At 39.1% G+C, this 23,819-nt stretch overlaps 3 protein-coding genes across 3 annotated transcripts in view; 1 reads left to right on the top strand and 2 right to left on the bottom strand.

Annotated features, from left to right (window-relative positions):
- Positions 1-23,819, top strand: part of LOC128472511 (complement receptor type 1-like) — a 198,225-nt gene that overhangs the window by 159,153 nt on the left and 15,253 nt on the right. The gene's annotated exons all lie outside the window — the stretch shown is intronic.
- On the bottom strand, positions 3,310-14,474 carry NUAK2 (NUAK family kinase 2). Its single transcript, XM_053454383.1, has 7 exons — positions 14,185-14,474; positions 9,470-9,590; positions 6,807-6,958; positions 6,657-6,722; positions 5,567-5,686; positions 4,973-5,105; positions 3,310-4,764 (listed from the first exon to the last, which is right to left on the bottom strand). Exons 1-7 carry the CDS (start codon positions 14,332-14,334, stop codon positions 3,791-3,793), a joined length of 1,716 nt encoding a protein of 571 aa, XP_053310358.1. The 5' UTR covers positions 14,335-14,474; the 3' UTR covers positions 3,310-3,790.
- LOC128472508 (acidic mammalian chitinase-like) overlaps positions 23,665-23,819 on the bottom strand; it is a 323,300-nt gene continuing 323,145 nt past the window's right edge. The window contains exon 12 of the mRNA XM_053454392.1: positions 23,665-23,674. The gene's annotated coding sequence lies outside the window, so the exon portion shown is untranslated. The remainder of the gene's footprint in view (positions 23,675-23,819) is intronic.

Raw genomic sequence — 23,819 nt, 5'->3', positions numbered from 1 at the left:
AATCCCCAACATATGTACCAGTATATATAAAGATTTATACTTTTTTTTTTATTTTATTTTTTTTTTAGAAAAAGATGGAAATCCAACATACAGCACTATTCACAAATCTATCGCAACACTGCTAGTGGATTTGACACCTGTAACCTGTTGTCCACCCATGACATATTTCTGTATATACGTCACTTCACAAACACACCTGTCCCTATTATATTCCATTCTCCTTCCCTAAATATATATGAGTGTTGGGCTCAAACACAACTTGAGCGAACTGGGGCTCACTCAGCATTACCATTAGCATTAACAGTTTGGCCTACATCATGTTCGTAAATGCTCCATAGCCATTGATTGTAGAGAATGATAGCAGATTTGGAGTTATTTGAATGAACTTCCCTTTACATTTTCAGCTTATTCCATCATTTTCATATCTCTAGAAAATATTGTAATAAACTATTTAATAGTGTTTTATCTACAGTTTGAGATAACAAGAAATAATCAAAATCCGAAACAGCTTATCCTAGCCAGACATTGGGTAGAGTCTAGCTTGACACCTGCTTGCCCAACTTTACCTCTCAATCTTGTCATCTGATTTAGCATGCGGTCTACTGGAAAGCTAGGGATGTTTAGGATCGTCATACATGATCTTTACCAAACTTTAAAGTCCATGCCCCCTGTCTGTATCCTGTTCTATAAATACAAGTAGGGTGAAATGGAAAGATCCCATTCCATATCTCTACATTATATATTCTACACTCATATGTAGACATACATTTAAAAAAAATAAAAAAAAAATAAAAAAAAATCACAGAGCTGAGGAGTGGTTAACATTAACAATCACAATAGCTCCAGGCTTAACAATAGATCATTTGCAAGGAATGTGGACCTGGCTTTGAATTCCTCTGACCATTTAGCTTTTAATTTAAGGGTTTGGGTTCCAACTTACAAATACGTGCCTAGGGGTAATGTTAGTGGTGCCTGAATTATATTGCAGCAATATATGGGTCTAAAACAAGCATTACAGGGTGATGTTTACAAACCTAGGAAATCTTCAGAAATCAAGATATTTACTTATCCCTGAGTCTTAACGGGACAGTTTAAACAGATGGAGAATCTACATTACTTCGTGAATATGCATTCCCTAAGGAGAAGCTGCAGCTCCCCACCTTTATTAGTCCAACATTTTTTGACCGGCAGTAAATACATCACCTGCCAAGAAAGGTATTCAGCCAAACAAATATCCTGCATGGAACATCACTTGTGTAAATGCATATTGGGGGGGGGGGCATGCAAATTTAAATGGACGGCTCATTTACCATATGTGTTAAAGCGCATTTGATGGTTGGAGGTTTCTGATAATTTTTTTTTTTCCCTTCTAACCTTCTTATATAATCCTAGCGAACATTACTCTACAGGTGCAGCCTTTCTTTCCTGCGTGAGAAAGCAGCATTCTTTGACAGATCACCTTTTAAATAGTTGGCATACCATTAGTTACCACTGCTGTATTAGCATTACATAGCACACCCTCTGCGTTAAAAACATATTTACTTTTATCATCAGAGACCAAACAAAAATAAAATATAAAACTTAGGTAATTCACAGGTGTAATTGACAACCATGTGTTGATGAAGCTCCTTTATTTTGCTTATCGAGGCTGGACACGTTTATAGAAGTTTCTGGAAGGACCTTAACATTTTGAGTGAATATACAAACATACATACATATATATTATATATATATACATATATATATATATATATATATATATATATATATATATATATATATATATATATTGCACACTGGCTGTTCCATAACTACATACATTAAATTGTTGCTTTCAGCCCAAAGAAAAACAGTCCGTGTGATGCATGGAGATCTTTGATTCTGTTTATCGGCGGTTCATGGTCAAAGAAACGTGCATCCCGTTAATGACCGTATTAACAGCTTATTATCATTGGTGCCTTGGTCAGATAATAAGCTTGTTTGGTAGTTAGTTGTTAGTGTAGTTTGGCACTATTAACTAAATCTTCTCAAAGGAGCAGTGTATACTTACGGCGTATGTTGTAATGTTAGGTAAAGATTTATACTTTGTACATAAAAGCACACTTGAGACGAGTGCTCCCCATGTTTTTCTGTGAGTTCAAATCTTTGTGTTGTACTACTTGTTATGTCCTGCTTGCACACAGTACAGAACTGCAAAATATGATGTCCTGCATTAAGGTAATTAATAATAAGGATGATTAATATGGGAGGACACAGTGAAACTCACAAAGACCAACATTTTCTCAAATTTGGTTTATTTTGCTGGAAATATCTGGACCATATTTTAGAAAAAGTATACAAAATTACCAAATCAAGAGAGGTCTCATGCTCTGCTAAAACTCAGATTTCAATTTTTTGTCAAGAGAAGCCTGTAGAGCTATTCAGAAGTTAGTGTTAATAGGTGGAACGCCTGTTTTTCCACACACACACACACACACACACACTATTTACACAAAACAGCCATTACAGGCTTGCGAATGCCAAACCCACACTTCTATTGAGATTCGCTCACTACTGAAGGGAAGTTACATTACCAATACAACAAAACACCTGCAGGCTTCTCTTGCAAAAAAAAAAAGGATTAAAGAAACAATCCAGGAAAATTGCAGATCATCACCTGGTCCATATGTATGCAGAATCATTTTGCTAAAGAGTGGAACACTAGGCAGGAACACTGCACTGGCTGCTTTTGTGGTTACACGGCAAGATACGTTTGTCCCATAACTACTCTTCATACATAGAAACCAACATGATATTCAAAAGGTAGTGTTTAAAACGAATCATGACATTTTGAAATACCAGCACAGGAAACAAAATAAATACTTTAAATTTTAAATAAACAAGTTCAGACGAATAAGCCTTGATGCTCCTTTCCAGACACATTTGTAATATCCCATGCCTATAATTAATAGAATTTTCCAGTTAATCCCTTATTAAGAAAACATAAAATATTAAAAATAATAATAAAAAAAAAGGTACCAGGTCTCCAGTTCATACGTATATGCCCATGTACACAGACACTTTAAATAGTTCCTCTTCTATGACCTAACACTGTGCAAAAAATAAAAGCTTTCAGGATGCCCCAAAAAGAAATATCTACTTTGCGTTCAATACAGAAGACCTAGTGTGCTAGACAGATACTAGAACCTAAGACTGTAAAACTGAAGACAGCTCCTATAGTAAGTAAAGTATGATATGACTAGTTAGAACCTTTCAAGTACCAGGAGCATTTCTCGCTATTCTTACATATTTATATAAAGATATCATGCCATCAATAATTGGCTAAACGAACTACATTTTTTTTAAATCAATTATAGTGCATTAAAAGAAACCATCTATTCACCCAATGCACACAATGTTGGACTTCTGGGCCTTGTTTCTGCAATAAGGCACTATCGCTTAAGGCAACATTTCAGGTCAGTCCACAATTATCCAGAGGTCTACAGCACCTTGAGGGCCTTGTGGTCGCCAGGATGCATACTTTGGCAAATTCACATTACTCCAAATGCTTTCATCATGCAAGCTTCTAATGTTTTAAACATTTTACTCAGGAGACCCATCAATGTTAAATGTGTGCAGTCTCTAAGCACGACCTGCAAGATGCCAATCCCACTGTGTTCTGTTCTATTTAATATTCTGAAACGCATTAAAAACGATTCTGCATGAAACAAGCAACACTTCTAGGTGCATTGGTCCTTTGGCCTCAACGCCTTCTGGGAGCCAGTCTGTAGCAGTGACAATTAACTGCTTCTCAGCTCAGCTTCTGTCCAATGAGGACTGCATTCCTATAAACCTGCATAACCTCTTCCTCTGCAGGTCCTAGAGACAGGCAGCTTTCAGCTACCCGTGACCGATAACATCCCATTTCCCAGAGCCCAGGTTTCTCCTCAACGTCATCTTCCCTTACATCAAGTTGTAGGAGATCCTCTGCAGAAATACTTGTTCGCATGTGTCGGGGCCTGACCCGTGTTCGTTCTCGGCACCTGCTGGAAAAGTCTAGTAATTCAAAGGATTCAGTAGAGAGGATGCTCTCTTGGCTGACAGAGGATTGTGCTCTTTCTCGTGCTAGTGGGCAAACAGATGCCTTTTCATCTCCTGATGGACAGTCAAGTGCTCTAAAAGACAAATCAGGGGCTGCCCAAGCAGAGGAAAATTTGCCATTTCGTTTGAGAATCCCCTTTCTAGCACCATTCTTAGGGTGGTTTTCATGGTTCCCTGCATCAGGATTAGAAGCTGGGAGCTCTTTGGGTATATCTGGTTCTGGCGATGGGGGTGCAACATCTGGGTGTTCAAGTGCTGCGGCCTCAGTTTGCTCTGGAGAAGAGTAGTACCCAGATTCTCGTTGCTGTGTTTTCTTCAGGATACCCTTTCTTGGAGCAGGTGGGGCAGTGTGGAGTTTCTCTTGTGGCCCCTGACCACTTAATCCCTGGCTCATGTTTTCCCTTTTAGAGCGTTTGAGAGAGCGCTGTCGAGTGATGGTTGCTCCAGGTAGGTGCTGTCGCAAAAAGCAACGCATCTTAGAGCCATTTTCCCAAAGAGGACGAGAAGAACGCCGAAACCAATCGCCCACAACAGATAGGGCGTTGTCAGCATCCTTGCAAGTTTCTGGCTCATTCAAAGGCTGTTGGTAACCCCAGTTCACCCACCAATGGTTGGCAGCATCAGACAGAGTAGCTCTACGCTCTGGGTTCACCATCAGGAGCCAACGGATCAAGCCACAAGCATCTGCAATGATCAAGGGAGAAACATTTAAAGAAAATACCGATAAACCTGCAGATATACAAGACATAACCTAGCTAACACAAACAACTAAAACAACATCTACTACAATGGACATATGTTTTCTAGGAACACAATACACCTATGCTGCTGCTGCTGCTCACTCCTGCAGTGTCATGATTGAGCCAAAATGTTCCCATAATGCCTCACTCACCTGATGGGTGGCTTGGCTCCTTATATGCTCCACAGGTGATCTGAGTTACCAGCTTCTTGTAATCGTGACCATCAAAGGGCATGGAACCATGAACCAGGATGTAAAGGAGCACTCCCAAGGACCAGCTATCAACCTGCGACACAAACACCCTGTGCGTTACAAACTGACCAAACAACAACCATATCTGCCATTTGTTTCGTGATGTATGTAAAAAGCGCATTTCCTGGAAGTGTGTTTCTAAGCTCAGTGCTGAACCCTGTTGCCTAGGAACTGGAACTTAGGTATAACAGCAGATGTAACAGCATCTCTCAGTTATGGTGTATGTCTGGGCACATGCAATGAATGGGTATTCCTGAATGACTGTGTTCCTTAAGCTGCATGTGACTTTTAGGGTTAATAAGAATGCATATAATGGTGTCCCTTGAAGACCTGTCCCTGATAGTTCTTCAAGAACACTACACATTCTAAAAAGATGTTCTAGAAGAGACAATTTGTATGTGTTTCTAGGAAGTGGGGTGTGTCTGTATGGTAGGACATGTGGTGGAAGACACAAAGTTTTCGTCAAGGAGAGAAGTGTACATGATGTAGCCTCACCTCAGGTCCTATGTATGGCCTCCCATTAACTATTTCCGGGGAGGCATAGAGCGGGCTTCCACAGTATGTCTGAAGGTAGCTATCAGAATGGTAAATGTTGGACAGACCAAAATCAGCGATCTAAATAAAAAGGAAACATTCAAATAAATACACCGGCACAATCTCTGCATTGAAAGGGTTACAGAGAGGAGGTTGTGCATGCACAGACAAGGAACAGTGTAGGAGACAGACTCTGAATACTGTATGCAAATTAAAGTAAAACATTCTCTACTCTGACCCTCCCTTCTGTGTTTGCACACGGATGCTGGAATCCAGCCAGCTTGGGATATTCAAATATGTCCCTGATACAGGGTAAAGTCCATCAACGGCAAAAGGACTAGAAGATGACACAGATACTTTAACCCCAAAGATGTCACTGAAGGGAGACTGTTTAATATATATATAAAACTGAAACTTTACCCTATAGGAAGGGTAAATCAACTAGAGACCAAGATATGGCCACCACAGTAGTTCATTAGAAGGTCCAGCAAAGATTATGGTACCTAGAAGAACGCTTTGTTTTTTAACGCTACAAAACCCTTTTTCAGTGCTTAATCTCGTTTTGTATATAGGATATTCAGACTTGCTTATGCCATGCATGTTTCAATTGCCTCTCCCATGTGTGCTGGAAGGCGACAGGTCCTGCTTATCTACAGCCCTCTAAGTTAAAATTAAATATATATTTAGATCTGGAAATACAGTAAAACGACTCCCTTTTAGTCTGAATATGTGTGCGAGGATGGACTCAGTAATGCTCTAAATACCTTTACTAGCTGAGCGCTTTATAAACTAGTGACCTTGTTATGTTATCCATGGCTGACTGAGAAAGGAGATAAGCAAAGGAGTGCACATGAGGGAAATTCCCAGTGTATTAGTTTTACAAAACCATGCTTTCCTTGGTTGAACAAAGTAGATGTCAGTGCCCCACATGCGTACAAGTGCATACACATGCAATACAGTCAATTTTACAGCCCGTTCCTTGTGTTTTCTTCTAACTAAACACCACCACTGGGTCAAGAACTCCTCTCATTAACTGCACATTACCACTCACCTTTACATTCTTATTCTCATCCAAAAGGATATTTTCCAGCTTAAGGTCACGATGCACAATCCCATTCTGCGAGAGACAGACAAATGATTAAATACGATACGTGGCTACATATAAGAAATCAACACTATCATAAACCAGACACACACTCACCGCGTGACAGTACTGCACGGCTGACACAATCTGCCGGAAGAATCTCCTGGCCTCCTGTTCGCTGAGCTTTTGCCGCTCGCTGATATAATCATACAAGTCGCCCTGGCTGGCATATTCCATCACAATGACAATCTTGCTGCTGTTTTCGAACACTGCAGGGGCACGGGAAATTGGTTTGAACAAAACAAAATATATCACAGTCAGAGAAAGATAAGAAAAGGCATATAACAAAGACACTGAGAAGCCCCAAAGAAACAAGGAGAATAAAGAATGGAGGGGTGAGCAGCACAGCAAAAGAAAACAAAAGATGGGGGCAAACCTTCGTGAATACCTCAAATGTCGAGTGAGAACCAAGGAACAAATTGACACAAAAGCTCAATAAAGGTTCCTCAGAAACATTAATCATTCACACAAGATTATGCAATTCCAAAGCACAGCACACGCGAAGCTGATGTTTTTAACTTGTTTGTACCAATGCCTCCATGTGAACTCATCTGCAGAAACCTTTACAGGGATTTACATTATATAGTAGCTTATTTGCAGATTAAGTGCAATTAAAATTAAGCAGACACAATGTGAGGAGAAAACAATGAGCTTCCCAACTCCCTATACAGGAAAATAGCACCAGCGGGTGCGGCATGGACAGACACACTATATCCCCATAAACTGTCTAGGAAAAGCACTATTACATACTATTAAAATTTGCCAAGGCAAATACACCCTGAACTCTGATTCAATTGGCAGCCAGAGGACCACAGCTTTAGCCTAGGTCTGAGGCTGTGCAACCCCCAAAATGCAGACGCTAGATAACACTTCAGAACAGTGGTGAGTTACAGTTTAGGTTGTAGAAAGTCAGACGCACTACATAAACTTTGAACTGAAAATGGCATATTGAGACGCGGGGCCCAGAGAGTTGCTTAATTTAGTGGACAACAGATTTATCTGACAATTCTGGAACTAGGCACATAACCTCTGCAGAGAAATGGGGGGGGTGTTGAGCATGTGTGATACACGGAGAAAAGTTTTCTTTAAAGGTGGCTTAGCGCCTGGAAGGGCAGGATGCAAAACATAAGGTGTGTGCAGACAAGGCATAGTTCCATTGCTTAGATAGGAACTGCTATTTATATATTTACAGCACCATGCTATTAACCGACAGTGTGTCTGATAAGCAGATGCCCTGTGTCCTCTCTGGGTTATGGTATAGAACACAGAAACTGGGTTTGGTGATGATGAAACTATCAAAAGATAAGACCTTTTCAAATATGCATTCATTTAAATCTGAAATTACATCTGATGATTAAGGAATCCCTATAAGTCTGATTGTCAAAAAACCGCCAGGGAGACCCTTGCAATATTTTATTAGCTGTTGGATTATCACTTGTTAGTGATTGTTGGACATCCTTGGTCACTGGCAATATATCAAGGTGATTAGTTGGAAGGTATAATTGGCAAGTGAAAATGAAATCAAACAAAGGGCTGGATAGAATTACCTGAGATAACATTTATCCTAGACTTAATCTCAACATTTAGAGCTGCAATCAGCTGAGGAATTTATTTTCCGTCACCACAGATACATTTATCTGCAGTAATTGAAAACAAGATCACAATGAGAATGGTATGAATCCTCAGTGGAGTGGGGTGTGGACTGGGGTACAATAGCTAATAACAGTCAGATTGGAATACTGCTATTCATGCAGCATTGAACCGTGTTGGAGATAAAGGTTGGAGCATGTTGAAATCCGCATTGTCAGCCTAAAAAAAACCAAACAAACCTCTTTTGCTTAGACTACTTCTGAACGGAGATATGTTTGGGTGTATGTTATGATCACTTCCTGAATGACAAATCTTGTTTTAAAACATGAAATGACATCATCCTCCAACGCATCTGATTTCAGAACCAAAGAGACATGATGGATTACGTGGAAGAGGTGCCAAGAGACAGGGGGCGTATGACAATCAGCAATAGGCAAAGCGGCTTCCACAAGCCTCGATACAGACATTGTTTATTATTTAGTCAAATGTCTTCTGCAAAGAACGTGGATGCCTACCCCTGATGACAATAGCCCTTGGCATTTTGCTTAAAAGGGTCCACTCATTGTGTATAGTGAGCTTCACGTGACATCATCCTACAGGATACCAGTCATCTGATTAGACCATGAACTCCTCTATCACCTAATCTGAAATTACTTTTCCTCAGACTTGCAGCTTGGCTTCTTGCTAACAGGGCTGGAAAGATCATTATCTGCTTGCTCAATGATTACTACCTGTAAAGACCTGCCGAGCTCCCTGCGGCTATAACCTGCCAGTAAATGCATGCAGCTGGGGTGTGTGTTATGTTACAGGGAGGGCCGTTGTTTTCCTTAGCACAAGGCAGAGTAAACATGTTGGTCATAGAAATGTTAAAAATAGCAGCATTACTAAACCTCCCTTGATTAAAATCTGCTAATTATATAGTATAATAAGTATATAATGTAAACTGTTTTCAGCCCTCTGTACCATATTTAATGCTGGGGGCCACGTTACAACATTCCTATGTAACATAAGAGTATTTTATGAACATTATCATTTTTGGTGTTATGCGTAACACCAGGTCAGCTTTTCATGTATTCACGTGGGGCACGCTTATACCAATGCCATATGCCAAGAGCAGTTGAGCTTCTTACCTTCGTATATGGAGATGATATGAGGATGGGACAGGGAGCTCATGATCTCTGTCTCCCTGCGGATCTGAAGAATATCCTGTTCATCTTTTATACGGTCCTTGCGGATTGACTTGATTGCTACCTGTTAACAAGAATGAGACATTTAGACAGAACAGCCACCATATAAAAAATGGTTAAGCTCCGATACGTAAGCTGAAACTAAGTTGCTCATTGTTGGTGTGTAAGGAAGTTTTTTTCCACTGAATTTGGTGAATTCCTATGTGGCACTTTCTGTGTAAGGACTATGAGGTGTTTATCAGTTGTGTATTATGACTTAATGCTAGTGAAGACCAGTACCTCTAGATAGCTACATGCTTTTGCCATGGGTATTTCACTACATAGGCAACAGGATATGGTTTTCATGAAGGACACCAGTGCCATTGTACAGGTATATTTTAAACCCGTGAAAATAAAACCCATCATAAAAAGGGTTTTATGCAAACAGCCAGCTTATAAAACAGACTTTCGTTCGTTGAACTGAACAGTAACATTATTATCTAGAGTGTGTGCTCACATATCCTCTCGGAGAGATCATAATCTACCTTTTATTACACATCTAGAGCCATTAAATCTATACAAAGTGATACAAATGTGTGTACTGCGAAGTTTCTACATATCATACACTCAAGTAACCTTGTAGCAGCTAAGACAGGTGCACAGAACATTCGGGAGAGAAAAAGGTCTCCAATTACTGTGCAGACCTATCACCTTTGCTTATTGTGCAACCCAATTACTCCTCCAGTTCCTGTAAACTGTAAAGGAAGAGGAACAGCCTTTATAAAACTTTAGCGTGATTCCTATTGTGTTCGAGAGCTGAGAGTATCAGATAGGGAGGTGTAAATTTCCCCTTTCCTCCCACTTTTAAAATTCTTAAGCAAGGGTGACATTGAAAGGGGGTAGGCTGCTGCCTCTAAAACTGCTAGAGTAAGAATGCAGAAAACTCAATATCATGGAAAAAAAGAAAGAACCGAAGAAAATCTGTAATGGGGAGGAGGGAGCCACCAGACCTGAATTCCCTCTTCAAAGAGTAGAACAATTGATGTCATAGTGCACATGACAAGTATGTCAGGGTCATTACAATCCTAAGAGTGCAAATGGGCTGAGTTATTAAAGGTTGGAGGGCAAGCTGTTTTTGGAAACATATCACGTCAATCAGAAGATGGAATTATCAGAAACGATTAAGAGATCTCAATATGTACAGCTTTGAGGAAAGACAAGAGAGGAGAAACGGGATAGAAACATTTAAATAAAGGCATTCAACAAAGTCCAAGACCTTATTTCAACGAGGAGAAATATTAGAACAAGAATTCATAATCTAAATCTAGGGAGTTAGAGGTTTAAATGTAAGGAAATGTTACTTTACCAAGAGGGTGATAGATGATGTGGTTAATACGGTGAGGGAATTTAAACATGCATGAGATAGGCATAATCCTTAATCAAACACTGACTATGGTCTTAGTCTCTACATCAGGAACAATAGGCAGACTAGATGGACGGAATTATTCAAATTTGTCAAGAACATCTATTTTTCTATGAGAGAGTGAGAGAGAGCGAGAGTCCTAAATCGTACAATATCAAATACATATTATTCAAATACACAGCTTCCCTCCATCCTGTACATTCCCCAAACCAAACTCTACAAAACACACACTAACTATATAAACACATCCACGTTAATTTATATAGTACTAGCTGGTACTGAAATAAAACATTTTTTTTTAAAAGACATCTGAAACAATTCCTCTGTTATAACATACAAAGTATTTCACCCTAAAAGTAACATGAGGGTCTTCACCATGGTGAAATATTTTGGTTTACTGTATAGAAAAACAGCGTGCTGGAAATGGGGAAAACAATTATATTGTGATCTCATCTGACCAAAAAGACTTTATTGGCACTGTAAAGGTTAATCTCTGTCATTCCAAGCCAGATTCAGGCTCAAAGCTCTGATTGGCTCCCAGGGGTCAGTGAGGTAATTTGTTGTTATTCAAAATATATCAAAGGGAAAATGCCCTGTAGAGAAGCCGGGATAGTGAAACTTGGCAGCTATTTTTAACACGTCTGTTTCACCCACGCTCTGCAAAAACTAACTTGTTAAATGCTGGCTGGCTTCCAGGAGTGGGATGTGTCATTGTATTTACAGACAGCAAACACAACCGGACTGGGGATTTTCAACTACAAAAATCACAAGACAAAGAAAGCACAATTTGCCACCAACAAAAGTGGGGCTTACTATAGAAGGGATGTATTGACAGCTGCCGGGTGACAGAATCATTGACATCACAGGCATGAGCTCTTCCCATCATAAGCTACATGACACTAAAAGATGGGTGCTGAGAAACACGTCTGTTTCCCTTAGTCATACGTGCTTGAAGACAAATGAGGTGGTTTCTTTACCCATATTAAAAAAAAAAAAAGACAGGCCATTAAGTTGCCAAGTTAATCATTTCAAGAATCTGGAATGAATGGGTGCCCCTTTGATGGTGATAAATGGTGCTGAAGTGGCCTCAATGAAAGAAAGAAAAAAAAAAAAAAGGAATATAGATCTGCGATCTGCAAGGGACATAAGATGGATAAATAAACCAACTCCTATCTACCAATAAGATATGGGTCCCATATGGCTGTGAAAGAGTTAAAAGTCTAGAATGTGCGAGTGTAGACTGGGATACAGCCTGGAATGTGCTTTATAAAAGGAGGCCGAGCTTTTATCCAGAGATTACCGGTCAATGTAAATGTTTGAAAGCCAAGCAGCTATTGTGTGTATCCATGCAACAGCAGAAGATGATGTTAAGAGGGATCCCATGCCTACCGCTCATTCTCTTATCAACAGACACTGAAGAAAGCGGCAGTAAAACAGGCCAAGCTGTTACTCGGTTCTATGTCTAGAAAACATATTGAGTTACATAGAATTATTGAAGCTGAATTTTAATAAAACAATTATAAGTATTATGTAGGGAACTATGTAGCGCCATCATATTCGACACCAACGTACTACAGAACAAGTAAAACATTGCTTGTTCTTACACAAACAAACAAAAAGTGGGGAAAGTCCTGTTCAAACTGTAAACAAACATTCAGGAATACTTATTTCTCAAGGTTACCAGTTTTAATATTTATGAAAGTGTGGGCTGTGTATTAAAATTGTTAACTGTGGGCATTATGTCATTGTTTTACCTATTTTAGACAGGCATAAAAGTTTTCTGGATATAGGTGAATTTACATGGCAGGATTTCACATACTGAACTTCTTACATGGAATCCACTGTGTTTGATGAGCTTGGTAGGAGTCTGCAGTAATGGAGTCCAGTTGAAAACATGAGTTACCTTTTGATTTCAATAACAATGCTAATCTGCAAAATTACTCATTATTTTGTGTAACTCAGAAAACACTAAGCAATGAAATCCAAATTCTGGCCAAGCAAATCTGAGATGCTCACCAAGAACGGACAGTCGCTTCATAGCCTGTCCTATGGCGTCTCCTCATTTGGGAGCACCCCAAGTTTTAGCTCTCTTGTGCCATTACAAAGGGAACATATCCATCAACGTTTTATCGGTTTGACCCTGACATAAGGGCAGTCCAAAACCGAAATGTCAGGCAAATTTCCCCTGCATGAAGGAACCAACAACTCCGGACGCACTTTTCCTCTTCATGGGCCTCGGTTGGTTTTCCTCTAGGCACAAGACGGCAAGGAGGACCACATCGAGTCTCACCTTAACATTTGGCGTGGGCCAATAAAGACCTCCGGAGATTGAAATACCATACAAAACACATTTAAGGTAGGCGCTTAAGAGCATCTCAGTTGAGTCTCCAGACTTACTTGAGTTTTATCAATACATTAATACTGCAAGATCTTCCTAGGATAATGTTTCCGTACTGTAGAAGACAGTAATAGACTTATTTTATAGGGTTTTGCAGTGAAAAGTCTTCATCAGAAAATATATGTACTGAAATGCCCCTTACATTAGGCCATTACTGGGCAGGGAATTAGAGCATGGAGCATCCGATTAGATAGCATGGGCTACAAATTATCAAATACACTTTTCATGCCCTGTGCTTGTGGTAGATTTATCACATGGGTACCCATTTCATTACCTAAATTAATGGTAGTCTGTATTGGGGTACTTTTTGAAAGAATCTGTTAATAGTGGAGTGGCTGGAAGGGGTTTGATTTACGGGATAGGAGCGCTGTACATTCCACTTACAATTACAATTAGGTACAAGGAAGTAAAGGTTCACTTTATTGAGAAGAACAACACACGTTGTGCCAACACGTCCCAAGGGCAATGCCAATGAGCCAAGACGATGACTGTACTGCCTCACAGGCACAAACCCGACAAACGTGCAGACAAAACAGTCACCTATCCTGTGGTCAGTGATTCAGTGGAGAAAGCACATGCACTGTATGTATACATAATTATATATACCGGTATATAACTAGTGCTAGAAAACTAGTAAAAATAAAGGGTACAATACTAAAGCAAGTTTTGAAAAAAATAACATAACAGAGACATCAAAGGTTTCCCTTACTGGAGTGAATATGATGCAAGTAAACAATTCAGAACGTAAGCAGCAGGGCACAACTATTACAACAATACTGTCAGGGACAACAAAATGTAAGCTCTGCGGTCGACTTTAAAAGGAAAGGCATCCCCCCTGAGCTCACAGCCGCTTCTCACCTCTCTGCCTTGCTTGTCCCGTGCCCTCTTCACTCTTCCATACGTCCCCTTCCCCAGGGTCTCCAGGAACTCGTAGCGGTGCTTCAGATTGTGCTTGTGCAGATGTCGTTTTACGGCCTGTCTCCGCAGACCAGCTTCTCGGAGCTCCATTTCCAGAAGCACAGTGCCGAGCACGATATGCTGTTGTGTACGTACAGTGCTGTTTGCGTGTTTGCTCAGTACTTTTCACCTGCACGCACAGCAAAATCAGCACCAGCTTGTGTTTCGCTTACGACTGCTTCCAAAAGTGACAGGCAACATTGTACCGGTTCCTACATCTCGCCTCCGCCACGCCTGCCTCACGAATGATTGGCTGCTACTCACTCCTACATTCCCTGCTTTGCTTCCTTTCGGTTCGCTGATTGGCTGCCAGGTCAGCGAACTGTTAAATGTCCCGCCTTTTACGGGAAGACTAGCAGGTGAGAACTGGAGGGGAAGTTCCCCAGACGGTATGAGGAGAAATGAAAAGCCGGTCATGTTATACATAATGGAGTGGGAGAAAGCCAGACAATGGGTGCATGCCATATGTAGTGTGTATTCTGTTATTTGCATGAATAGAATGTCACCCTGTGTATCAGGATATTGATAATTAGGTTCAATCTACATGTTGGGAAAGGGAGTCTATATATCAGGAGTGTGAGAAATATTTCACCTATGGCTATTTATTGTTACACATAAGCATTGTATTATAAAATGGGCGACCACCTTGTTTCTATTTCAAGGGCCACCCATGCATTTCACATATTGCTAGCCAGCACATGTAAAGTGCAGCCCTTCAGCATGGCGGACATATAACATATTAGCACGGTTTATATTATCCACCTACCGCAGGGCAAATCTTTAGTAAACAGGAGCATCTGAAAATTAGGCCTTTACATATTTTTTTGTGTTGGTTCTAATAAAAGCTATCACCTTCTGCTAAAAACTCTACCTGGGGAAACGGATATTTTTTTTAAGGACAAGTTGGCCAATTCATTAATGCTTGTGGCAAACTGGACACCACACCTCATGATAACAGCTGGAAAAAAGCACATAGTGTTTCACTTTTCTATGTTTAAACACGTGTAGCTTAAGTGCCCAGTCTTCTACTTTGTCTAAATCTCACATTTTTGTTGCAAAGCTAAAACTAATGTATTCTTGTGGCACAGGCAAATCAAGCAATTACGATGTGATCACCAACTAGTATTTGGTTAAATACACATCACACGTTTATATCTTGTTTATTTAGAAAGCCATAAAGTATGTTTGTGCCAATACAATTATGATTATAATACTTCTTAGTAGAGTCTTTTACTATTGGTACTTTGTTATAACACAAGTGAGTGTTTTTATCATACACTATTAGCTTTACCAGAGATTGCGTGTTGGGAGCAATTCACTACACAGTAAAGAATGTTGTCTGCTGGGGTTAGGGCAATAGGGTACACTCAGTGGTGTCTTTACCTTGTCTATATATACCTCACTTGCTTCAGTGAAGGTTGGTGTTCACGCTTCCACAATAAGAAAAAGACATCTATGGAAGAGCTACATGGCAAAAACCACTGTTGACCAAAAAAGAACACAAAGGCTTGTCTCACATTTGCTATAAAAACATAAAAAAAGAACAAAATGAAGGTGTTGGAGTGGACTAGTCGATGTACATAATTGAATCTGATTGAGATGTGGCATGACCCTTAAAAGACAGTTTGTGTTTAAAAATGTAAACACAAATTTTATCTCAAGTAATCCTATTGCATACTCCCTTTGAGGATGAGTTCAGCAATGTCTGGGGTATTATTATACTAGCCTGCCAGAAAATTGATGGAAAAGACGGGCTTGGGAAAAAATATCATAGGATATCCTCACCATGGGAAACAATATTGGAGATTTAAAAAGTCTTAACAATAAAAACATGTATTTGTGACTACTGCTTTGAATGTATACAGTGGCACAAAAAGTAAATGAACATTTTAGAATTACCTGGTTTTCTCTAATAATTGTGATCCGATCTATATCTATGTCACTATGTCTATGTTATGACAAACACAATATGCTTAAGCTAATAACAGATAGTCACAAATAGTGATGATCTTTCATGTCTTTAATTAACACTCATTAAACATTCACAGTGCTGGTTGAAAAAAGTAAGTTAAATCTTGCATTTAATAACTATTTGAACCTCTTTTGGCAGCAGTAACCTCAAATAAATATTTCCAGTAGCTGCAGATCAGATCTGTACAACTTTCAAGAAGGATTGTGGACCATTCTTCCTTACAGAACTGCTTAAACTCAGCCCTATTCCTAGAATATCTGGTGTGAATGGCTCTCTTGGTTCCACAGCATCTCTAATAAGTGATGTTCTAGGCTCATTAGGTGGATTTTCTTTTTTTAAAACTATTCTGTACTTTGATTTTTAGAGTCATTATACTTCTACATTACACAACTTGTACTGAGCTTCATGTATGATACTTTGATAAACTTGGGAATTCATTGTCCCCTCAATGATGACAAGTTGACCAGGCCCTGGGGCTGTAAAGCAGCCCTAAATCATGATGCATCTTTTTTATGCCATACGTAGTCCTCCATGTTCTTCCCAAACAATTCAACCTTATTTTCATCAGTCCACAAAAACAGTAACGTTGTGGAGCGTCAAGGTGCTCTTTGGCAAAGATTAGGCAAACAGAGATGTTTAATTGGAGAGCAGTGGCTGCCTTTGTGGTGTCCTACTATGGACTACATGCCTTTTGAAGGTTTTGAATATGCTAGCCACGTGAACTGATATGTTGACCCGTTCCAATGATTTCTTTAAGCCTCTAGTTGTTACGCTAGGGATCTTTATAACCACACTGAGCATTCAAGTCAATTTGGCTGGGTGCCCACTTGTAGGGAGAGTAGCCAATGTACTAAATTGTGGACTGCTGAATGCGTAAACTCTTTGAGATTAATTTGTAACCCTTTCCAGCTTTATCAAAATCAACATTTCATCATCGTAGGTCTGAGATGTCTTCTTTGGTTCTAATCAGCAGATGTTGCTTGAGAATAGCAAACTCAAAATTACATTTTTATGTCAAAGTGGCTCTAAAACTCTCCTCCCGTTTCATTGATTGAACGCCTGGTTTGCTAACTCCAGTCTACAATTAGTTTTTGTTGAAGTGATTAGCCTAGGAGTTCACTTATATTCTCCAACCCACATTGTCGACGTTTGAATGATGCATTCGATATGGACACAAACAATAAAATAATTTGTGTGTTATTAATTAAATCAGATTGTGTTTTTTTGTTATTGTAACTTGAAATGAGATCATATTTTTAAACAAATATATACATAAATGCTGGTAATTCCAGAGGGTTCACTTTCTTGCCACTGGATGCTAACAAGTGGCTGATGCTTGGATGTCAAGTAAAAGTGGTGGTAGCAAGATACCTCTGTAAATCCGTGAGGGAGAATACAAAATTAACACCAACATTTAAGTTAAAATATAATCAATATTAACATGAACATCCACTACATAGACAAAAGTATTGAAGGGACATATCAAGACATTTTGCACAATGCTATGCTTCCAACTTTGCAGTTTGGGGAAGGCCCTTTTCTATTCCAGCATGACTGCCCCCCAGTGCACAAAGCAAAGTTCATATAGACATGTTGAGTTTGGTGTGGAAGAACTTGACTGGCCGCACATAGCCCTGACCTCAACCCCCATCAAACATTGAACTGGAACGGAGATTGCTAGCCAGGCCTTCTCGTCCAACATGAGTGCCTGACCTCACAAATGCTCTACTGGAAGAAGATTCCCACAGAAACACTCCAAAATCTTGTGGGAAGCCTTCCCAGAAGAGTGGAAGCGGTTATAGCTGCAACTACACATTAATGTCTATGTATTAAAAATGCGATATCATAAAAGTCCCTGTTTGACAGAGGCCTTTATGCTATTAGCCAAACCTGTAACTTGTGTACAGGTCAATTTTTCATTATCTTTCTATCATATCAATAATTATTCTTTATTGATTAAAAAAATATCGGTGACAAAACCAGGCATTATAATATAAAATATTGGGGAAAACCAGTCCTGCTAAATGTGCCTATGACCTTTCAGTGTCTGTCTGCACAGACCCAGGCAGTGGCGGTGTTGGCTGTTTGTACTGCTCACAGAGACAGGGAAGCCCGTTTGTGTCATCAATGTTGCAATCTGTAATTACAAGATAACATTCCTTGATCGATGTCAGTTTGCAGTTCATCACTGTTACAGGTCACATTATGCAGTAACCTGTAACCTCGCATTTTATATTCTTTTATGTTAACTCACTAGGATACTGTTTAACCAGGGTTCCTGCCACGTGTATAATTAACCCCGTAATTTCCACATTTTATAATATTTGTTCCATACAGCAGGCAAACTAAATTCTAGGACAAAAATAAGGCTAGTAGCGATATGCAGCTTAAAGGGATATTCTAATGCCCTGTAATGTCCTACCAATGAAGGATGCAAATTAATATATTTTTTAAATACATTACTTTGCATTCTTTACCCGAATGCAAAAAAAAATCCCCCAACACACTGCCCCATTTGGGGCCAATTTTAACTGCTTTAAACATTCCCATTGAAGTCAGTGTGATCACTTTTGGTGTATGAATGTGTGGAAGGTCTTGTTAGACCAAATCTTTGAGAGATATTGTACCAAATGCATCTGGAAGACAAGGTGGTTGGGGAGGCATAGGGGGTTTATGATGTAAGGGGAAATTTTAATTTATTATATTAAGATATTTTTTTAAAACAGCTTTTAGCAATACACGTATATAAACATTAATATTATTTATTGTTTCATAAAATGAAAATAAAGTTAAAATAATCAGATAACGGATAAATAGTAATATCAAGTGATATTGTGGTCTCATATAGATTGGTAAAGAAAATACGTTTTTCTGGCTTTCAGAAAATGTCCGCCACGTTGCAGTTCAGTTGATTATATTAAATAATTGAAGAAATCATGTACTCAGTATTTGACTAATAAAACACTTTCCTCCATACCTGCTTAAGACGACAGACATTGTGCAAAGTGTTTGCCCCGGAGAGTTTACAAATTAATTGCTTAATCTTAACACAGACGGTTTAAGTGAGTCAGAAGAAAAAAATGGGACAATGGTTCAAATTTCACCCGCTTCAAAGTCTGGAATTTTTTTTTTGACTAGCTACAAGTGTAAGGGATTGGAACAATTCCTTGTCTTAGTCTGGTCACATGTGTCAATGCCGACTGACTGCTATCCAGAACTGCTCTCCTGCTGGGGGTATTTTGGGGACTCTCCAGCCTTGTCTTGTACTGGAATCCAGCACAGGAGGTCACGGGTCACTGCCTTGAGGAATTTGCCCAGCAGATCATTCCTTTGTATCTGGCTGGGGTGAGGATAAAGAGGAGCAGTTTCGGTACAAAATCCCTCATATACTTGGTTTATACCAAAAACAATGAACACCTGCTCCATTCATGATTCAGGCCAAATGATTAGGATTATTGCATTGCAGACAACCAGAAATAATTCTATGGCAACACAATAGGGAATTTCACCACAAAACAGTGAACGTGTTTCAGTGACCATGGCAAAAGTGCAATGATGCTCTGATTTACACCATTCTTACTTAATTATCATACCTGGGAAATGTTAGGGTTTGGCTCAAGGTCTCAGGGTTTCTGCCCCAATCTCAGGGCAAAAGGGCTTAATCTCAGGGTTACACTGTCTATAGCTGACTCCCTATTCTACACTGCTGCGATCGCATAAAAGACTCCTGATTGGTGGTTTTCCTAAAGGTATGCCATGGTTGATATATACCTGCTTGAGCTTAGTGGACTTAATTAAGTGTATCTTTTAATAATAACAAGTCAAGGTTTCCATGGGGACCAATATTAGAGTCATTTGGGTAACGTAGTCACTACATATAATCTTCATCATGGCATATTAAATGCTCATTATCCATTCACAAACATACAACATATCATGCAGTGTAGTAACTCTGAGAAAGAGACATAGGCCATTTATTCACTTGTTTTTCTGTTAAAGGTAATACTAATCCATTTTAGCTTTCACACTTTTACCTGCCACGTCACTATGTAAGTGGTGTAATATATGTGTTGACAAACTGTTGCCTAGCATGAAGCAAAGGGGCTAAAGGCTAAGGTCCTAGAACAGCAATGTGACACATCATATCCTTTGAATGTATGTACTGTAGGTAGAGCTAATTGCTGGCACCATATAAATAAAATATAGTAAGAACAACCTTTTTTATTCAATGTATTTATAGTGCCCTCTAATGGTGAATATTTGGAACGGACCAGTCCCTAGTCTCCACTATCTATAATCCATCAATGCATCAGTTTATATAGCACATGAAGAAGCTAAATCCAGCTTCTATAACAAAAAATATTATCTCTTTAATAACGACAAAAGATCCTGCTATTCATTACAGTGGGAAGGGTGCATAGAGCTTACAGTTTAAAGAATAAACATTTATGATTGAATAAAGTAGTTTTCAAAAATGTATGTAAGTCTAATAGCAATGTGTTTTTTGAGATGCCCGATTGCACCACACAGGGAGTGAGTCGAGGACAAGATTCTTCTTTGTTCCCTTAGATACTAAAACATTGGTTGTAATAAATCTGGAAGCTGTACTGACAATACAAGGGTCATTCTGTAATCCGATATATCTGAAACAGGATGTCCCTCAATCAGGATTTTTAGGTTGAATTAGGCTAATTTCTTTAGTGCCCAAACAGGATTTATTACATCAGGGATAATCTCACCAGGATTTTTAAGTACATAAATAACCTATTATGATTATGTGTCACTGAGCAATGTCTTAACCCCAAAGTCTGTTTTTTCAACTTGCTACACTGGCATATCTGATGGTTTTTAAAATCTTCTTGTTGGACCACCTTACCCCCCCTCTCTCCAAATATGTTAAGCATAAAGTTACTGTCTGAGCCACCTGTGTTTATTCAGGGAGATCAGGAAAGCCTGTTTGAGATCCCAGAACCTACTGAGCTCCTGGAGGCTTCCAGCTTGGTGAAGGTCTTGGATAGCTTTTAGGTTCCAGAGCTTCTGTTGCTTTGCTGCACAGTAAATGGATATTTACAGAAAAAAAACCATTTAAAAATAAAATATATACAATTAAATGTAGAGATTTTCTTGTGATCGGACCATGTCTAGTGTGAAACATAAGATAAGAGTACCATGGATGAAAAACTCATGACATGATTGCCTTTGTGGGTGCTGGAAAACAAGCATCAACTTCTGTTAACTGAAAGGAGGCCAAACTCATCAGTTCTCTCTTCCTCTCTGTAGAAAAGAAAGCTCTACTTATTTACTAGTACTTTTGGGATGAGGGCAGATAGTGGATAGATAAGGCCCTGTCAACATGTTAGGGAAAGGTAAATGGGGAAGGGTAGATGGGGAGATTGCAGAGGCACTAGGGAATTACTGTGTTACAGATCAAGTCTGCATTATTTACCTATATATTAACTATATAAAAAGATCTTTAATCATACAGTAAGGCGAGCTTCACTTGATTATTTTCTGGCATATAATACGAGATAAAAACAGGGCAAAAGAGATTAAGATTAATAAATTCCAATGAACTGTTCCATCCTGTGCTCTGAGAAAACTATGCATGCATTTAACCTGGTGCGAAATGAGATGGTGTTGAGGCTACACATAATACGTATTATGTGTTTACTTGATATTTTTGTTGGTATCTATCTAACTGTGTTCAGAATAAATCAATAGAGGCAACACAGGTATGTGGCTGCTTCATTTATAGTCATGTAGGAGGAGAGGGAGAAAAGTCCATCACTAGGCCTGTTACTTGGAAGCTGTGGGTTATTGGCAAAAAAAAGATTTATGCAATCAATAGATATTATTACTCTCTGTTAATGTCTTAAGTAACCTAATAATGTAAAGATTTTATGATGGTTAAAGCCTTACTTCAACAGGTAGATCTCAGAAGGTTCTCAGGTAAGATGCACAATTACCTTATTTACTTTGATTCAGACAATTGAATTCATTATTAACAATTAATAGCATGCAGAATGCCCCTTCACACACAGTGCTTTCCTTTCTGGGTAACAAAGGCATTCTCATCACACTGACACATGCTGACTGTCCATCTAATTTCCTGAGAATGTCATAAAAAGAATTAGCATCGAGAGAGCAACCGATACATAGAGAGAGAGGAGGCAGCAACCATCTTTAAACTGAATAAACTGGAATAATAATTATTTCTTTAACAGAAAACTGCAGGTAGAAATTTAAATGATCGTGTATGACAACTTAGGAACCTGTGGTAGAGTTTGACTTCAAATGATTATACTTTAAAGGGACATGCATGTCCTTTTTTCTTTGCAGGATATAGTAAAGCAAATGATAAGTGTTTCAGTTTCAACACCATCTTTAATGTTTTAGTGCCCACCTCTAGCACGTCACGCCACCAGATCTACTTGTAGGGCTCAGGATTTAACCCTACCAGCACCTATCTATGCCAGTGGCATGGTAGACTACTAAATCTTCATGTTTAATATTTGCGCAATCTAGCTAAATGGGCTGCACCCCACTAGAATGCTTGGTCTCCTGCTCCTGGGCTGCTTTATTAAATGGTGCCCCCCATCTGCAGATTAAACACTAAACAATAGACTCAATAAAACCTCACTGATCTAACTATAAAAACTATGAATAAGGCAAAATTTTACATGAGTAAAGAATTGTTTTTGGGGAGGACTAGAAATGATGTTCCTAATGCTGCATTTAGTTACAAAACTGTTCAATTTAACAGAATATTTTTTTTTATTTTTTTAGATTTTATCTGTTTGGTTCATTGGTATGTCAAAATCATATTTAGAAACTTAAATTATTGATAATGGAAAATCATCCACAAAGCATTAGGGTGTCTGTAGGGAGCAGTGTTCTGTAAGTGACCTGCCGTTCGTCAGCCCATGTACAGTATATCCAAGGAGAGTCAAAAAAAAAGGGAGACGACAAGTTGACAGAGGGCTAAAAGACCCCTAAACGTTAGTACTACTCTGGTTTCAAATAATTGTGGCTGACAGAGATGCGAGTGGAAGTTTCTCTTTGAGTGGGGTAGACTCATTTTCTTCACACCGTCCTTCACATGGTTTGTTACCTTGCGTGCAGATCTCTTTTTTATACCAATGTAGTGTGTATTTTTCTCACCTGGTGAAAGAAGCTGGTTATTTGTGGAATGTTATATAAAAAAACAAGATCGCTCGTTTGAATAACACAACTTATGGCTGTGATTGTTGGCAGAACTGCTAGATGGCATGTTACATTTCAAAGTCAAATATTAACACCTGTGCATAGCGACAGGTAATTGCTCCATTTAACACTGGAAATCCATATCCTTTCTCTGTTTCTCAGTGTGTACATTTCACCCCAGGAAGGAGCAACATGGTAATTTGTTTAATTAACATTCTTGCCCATTGTTCCACGTGTGAGGAAATGGAAGACACATTATGTTTTTCTGGGATGTGAAATGACTTTATTGTCAGGTACAGGGGCACTAATAAAACAGACACAAAACCCATGTTACTGTCATATATTGTATAAGGGCTAGACA

The sequence above is a fragment of the Spea bombifrons genome, chromosome 2, assembly GCF_027358695.1.
Source record: "Spea bombifrons isolate aSpeBom1 chromosome 2, aSpeBom1.2.pri, whole genome shotgun sequence".
In the NCBI taxonomy this organism is placed as follows: Eukaryota; Metazoa; Chordata; class Amphibia; order Anura; family Pelobatidae; genus Spea; species Spea bombifrons.
Note: the sequence above shows the minus strand (reverse complement) of the source record. Positions and strands in the feature narration are given on the sequence as shown.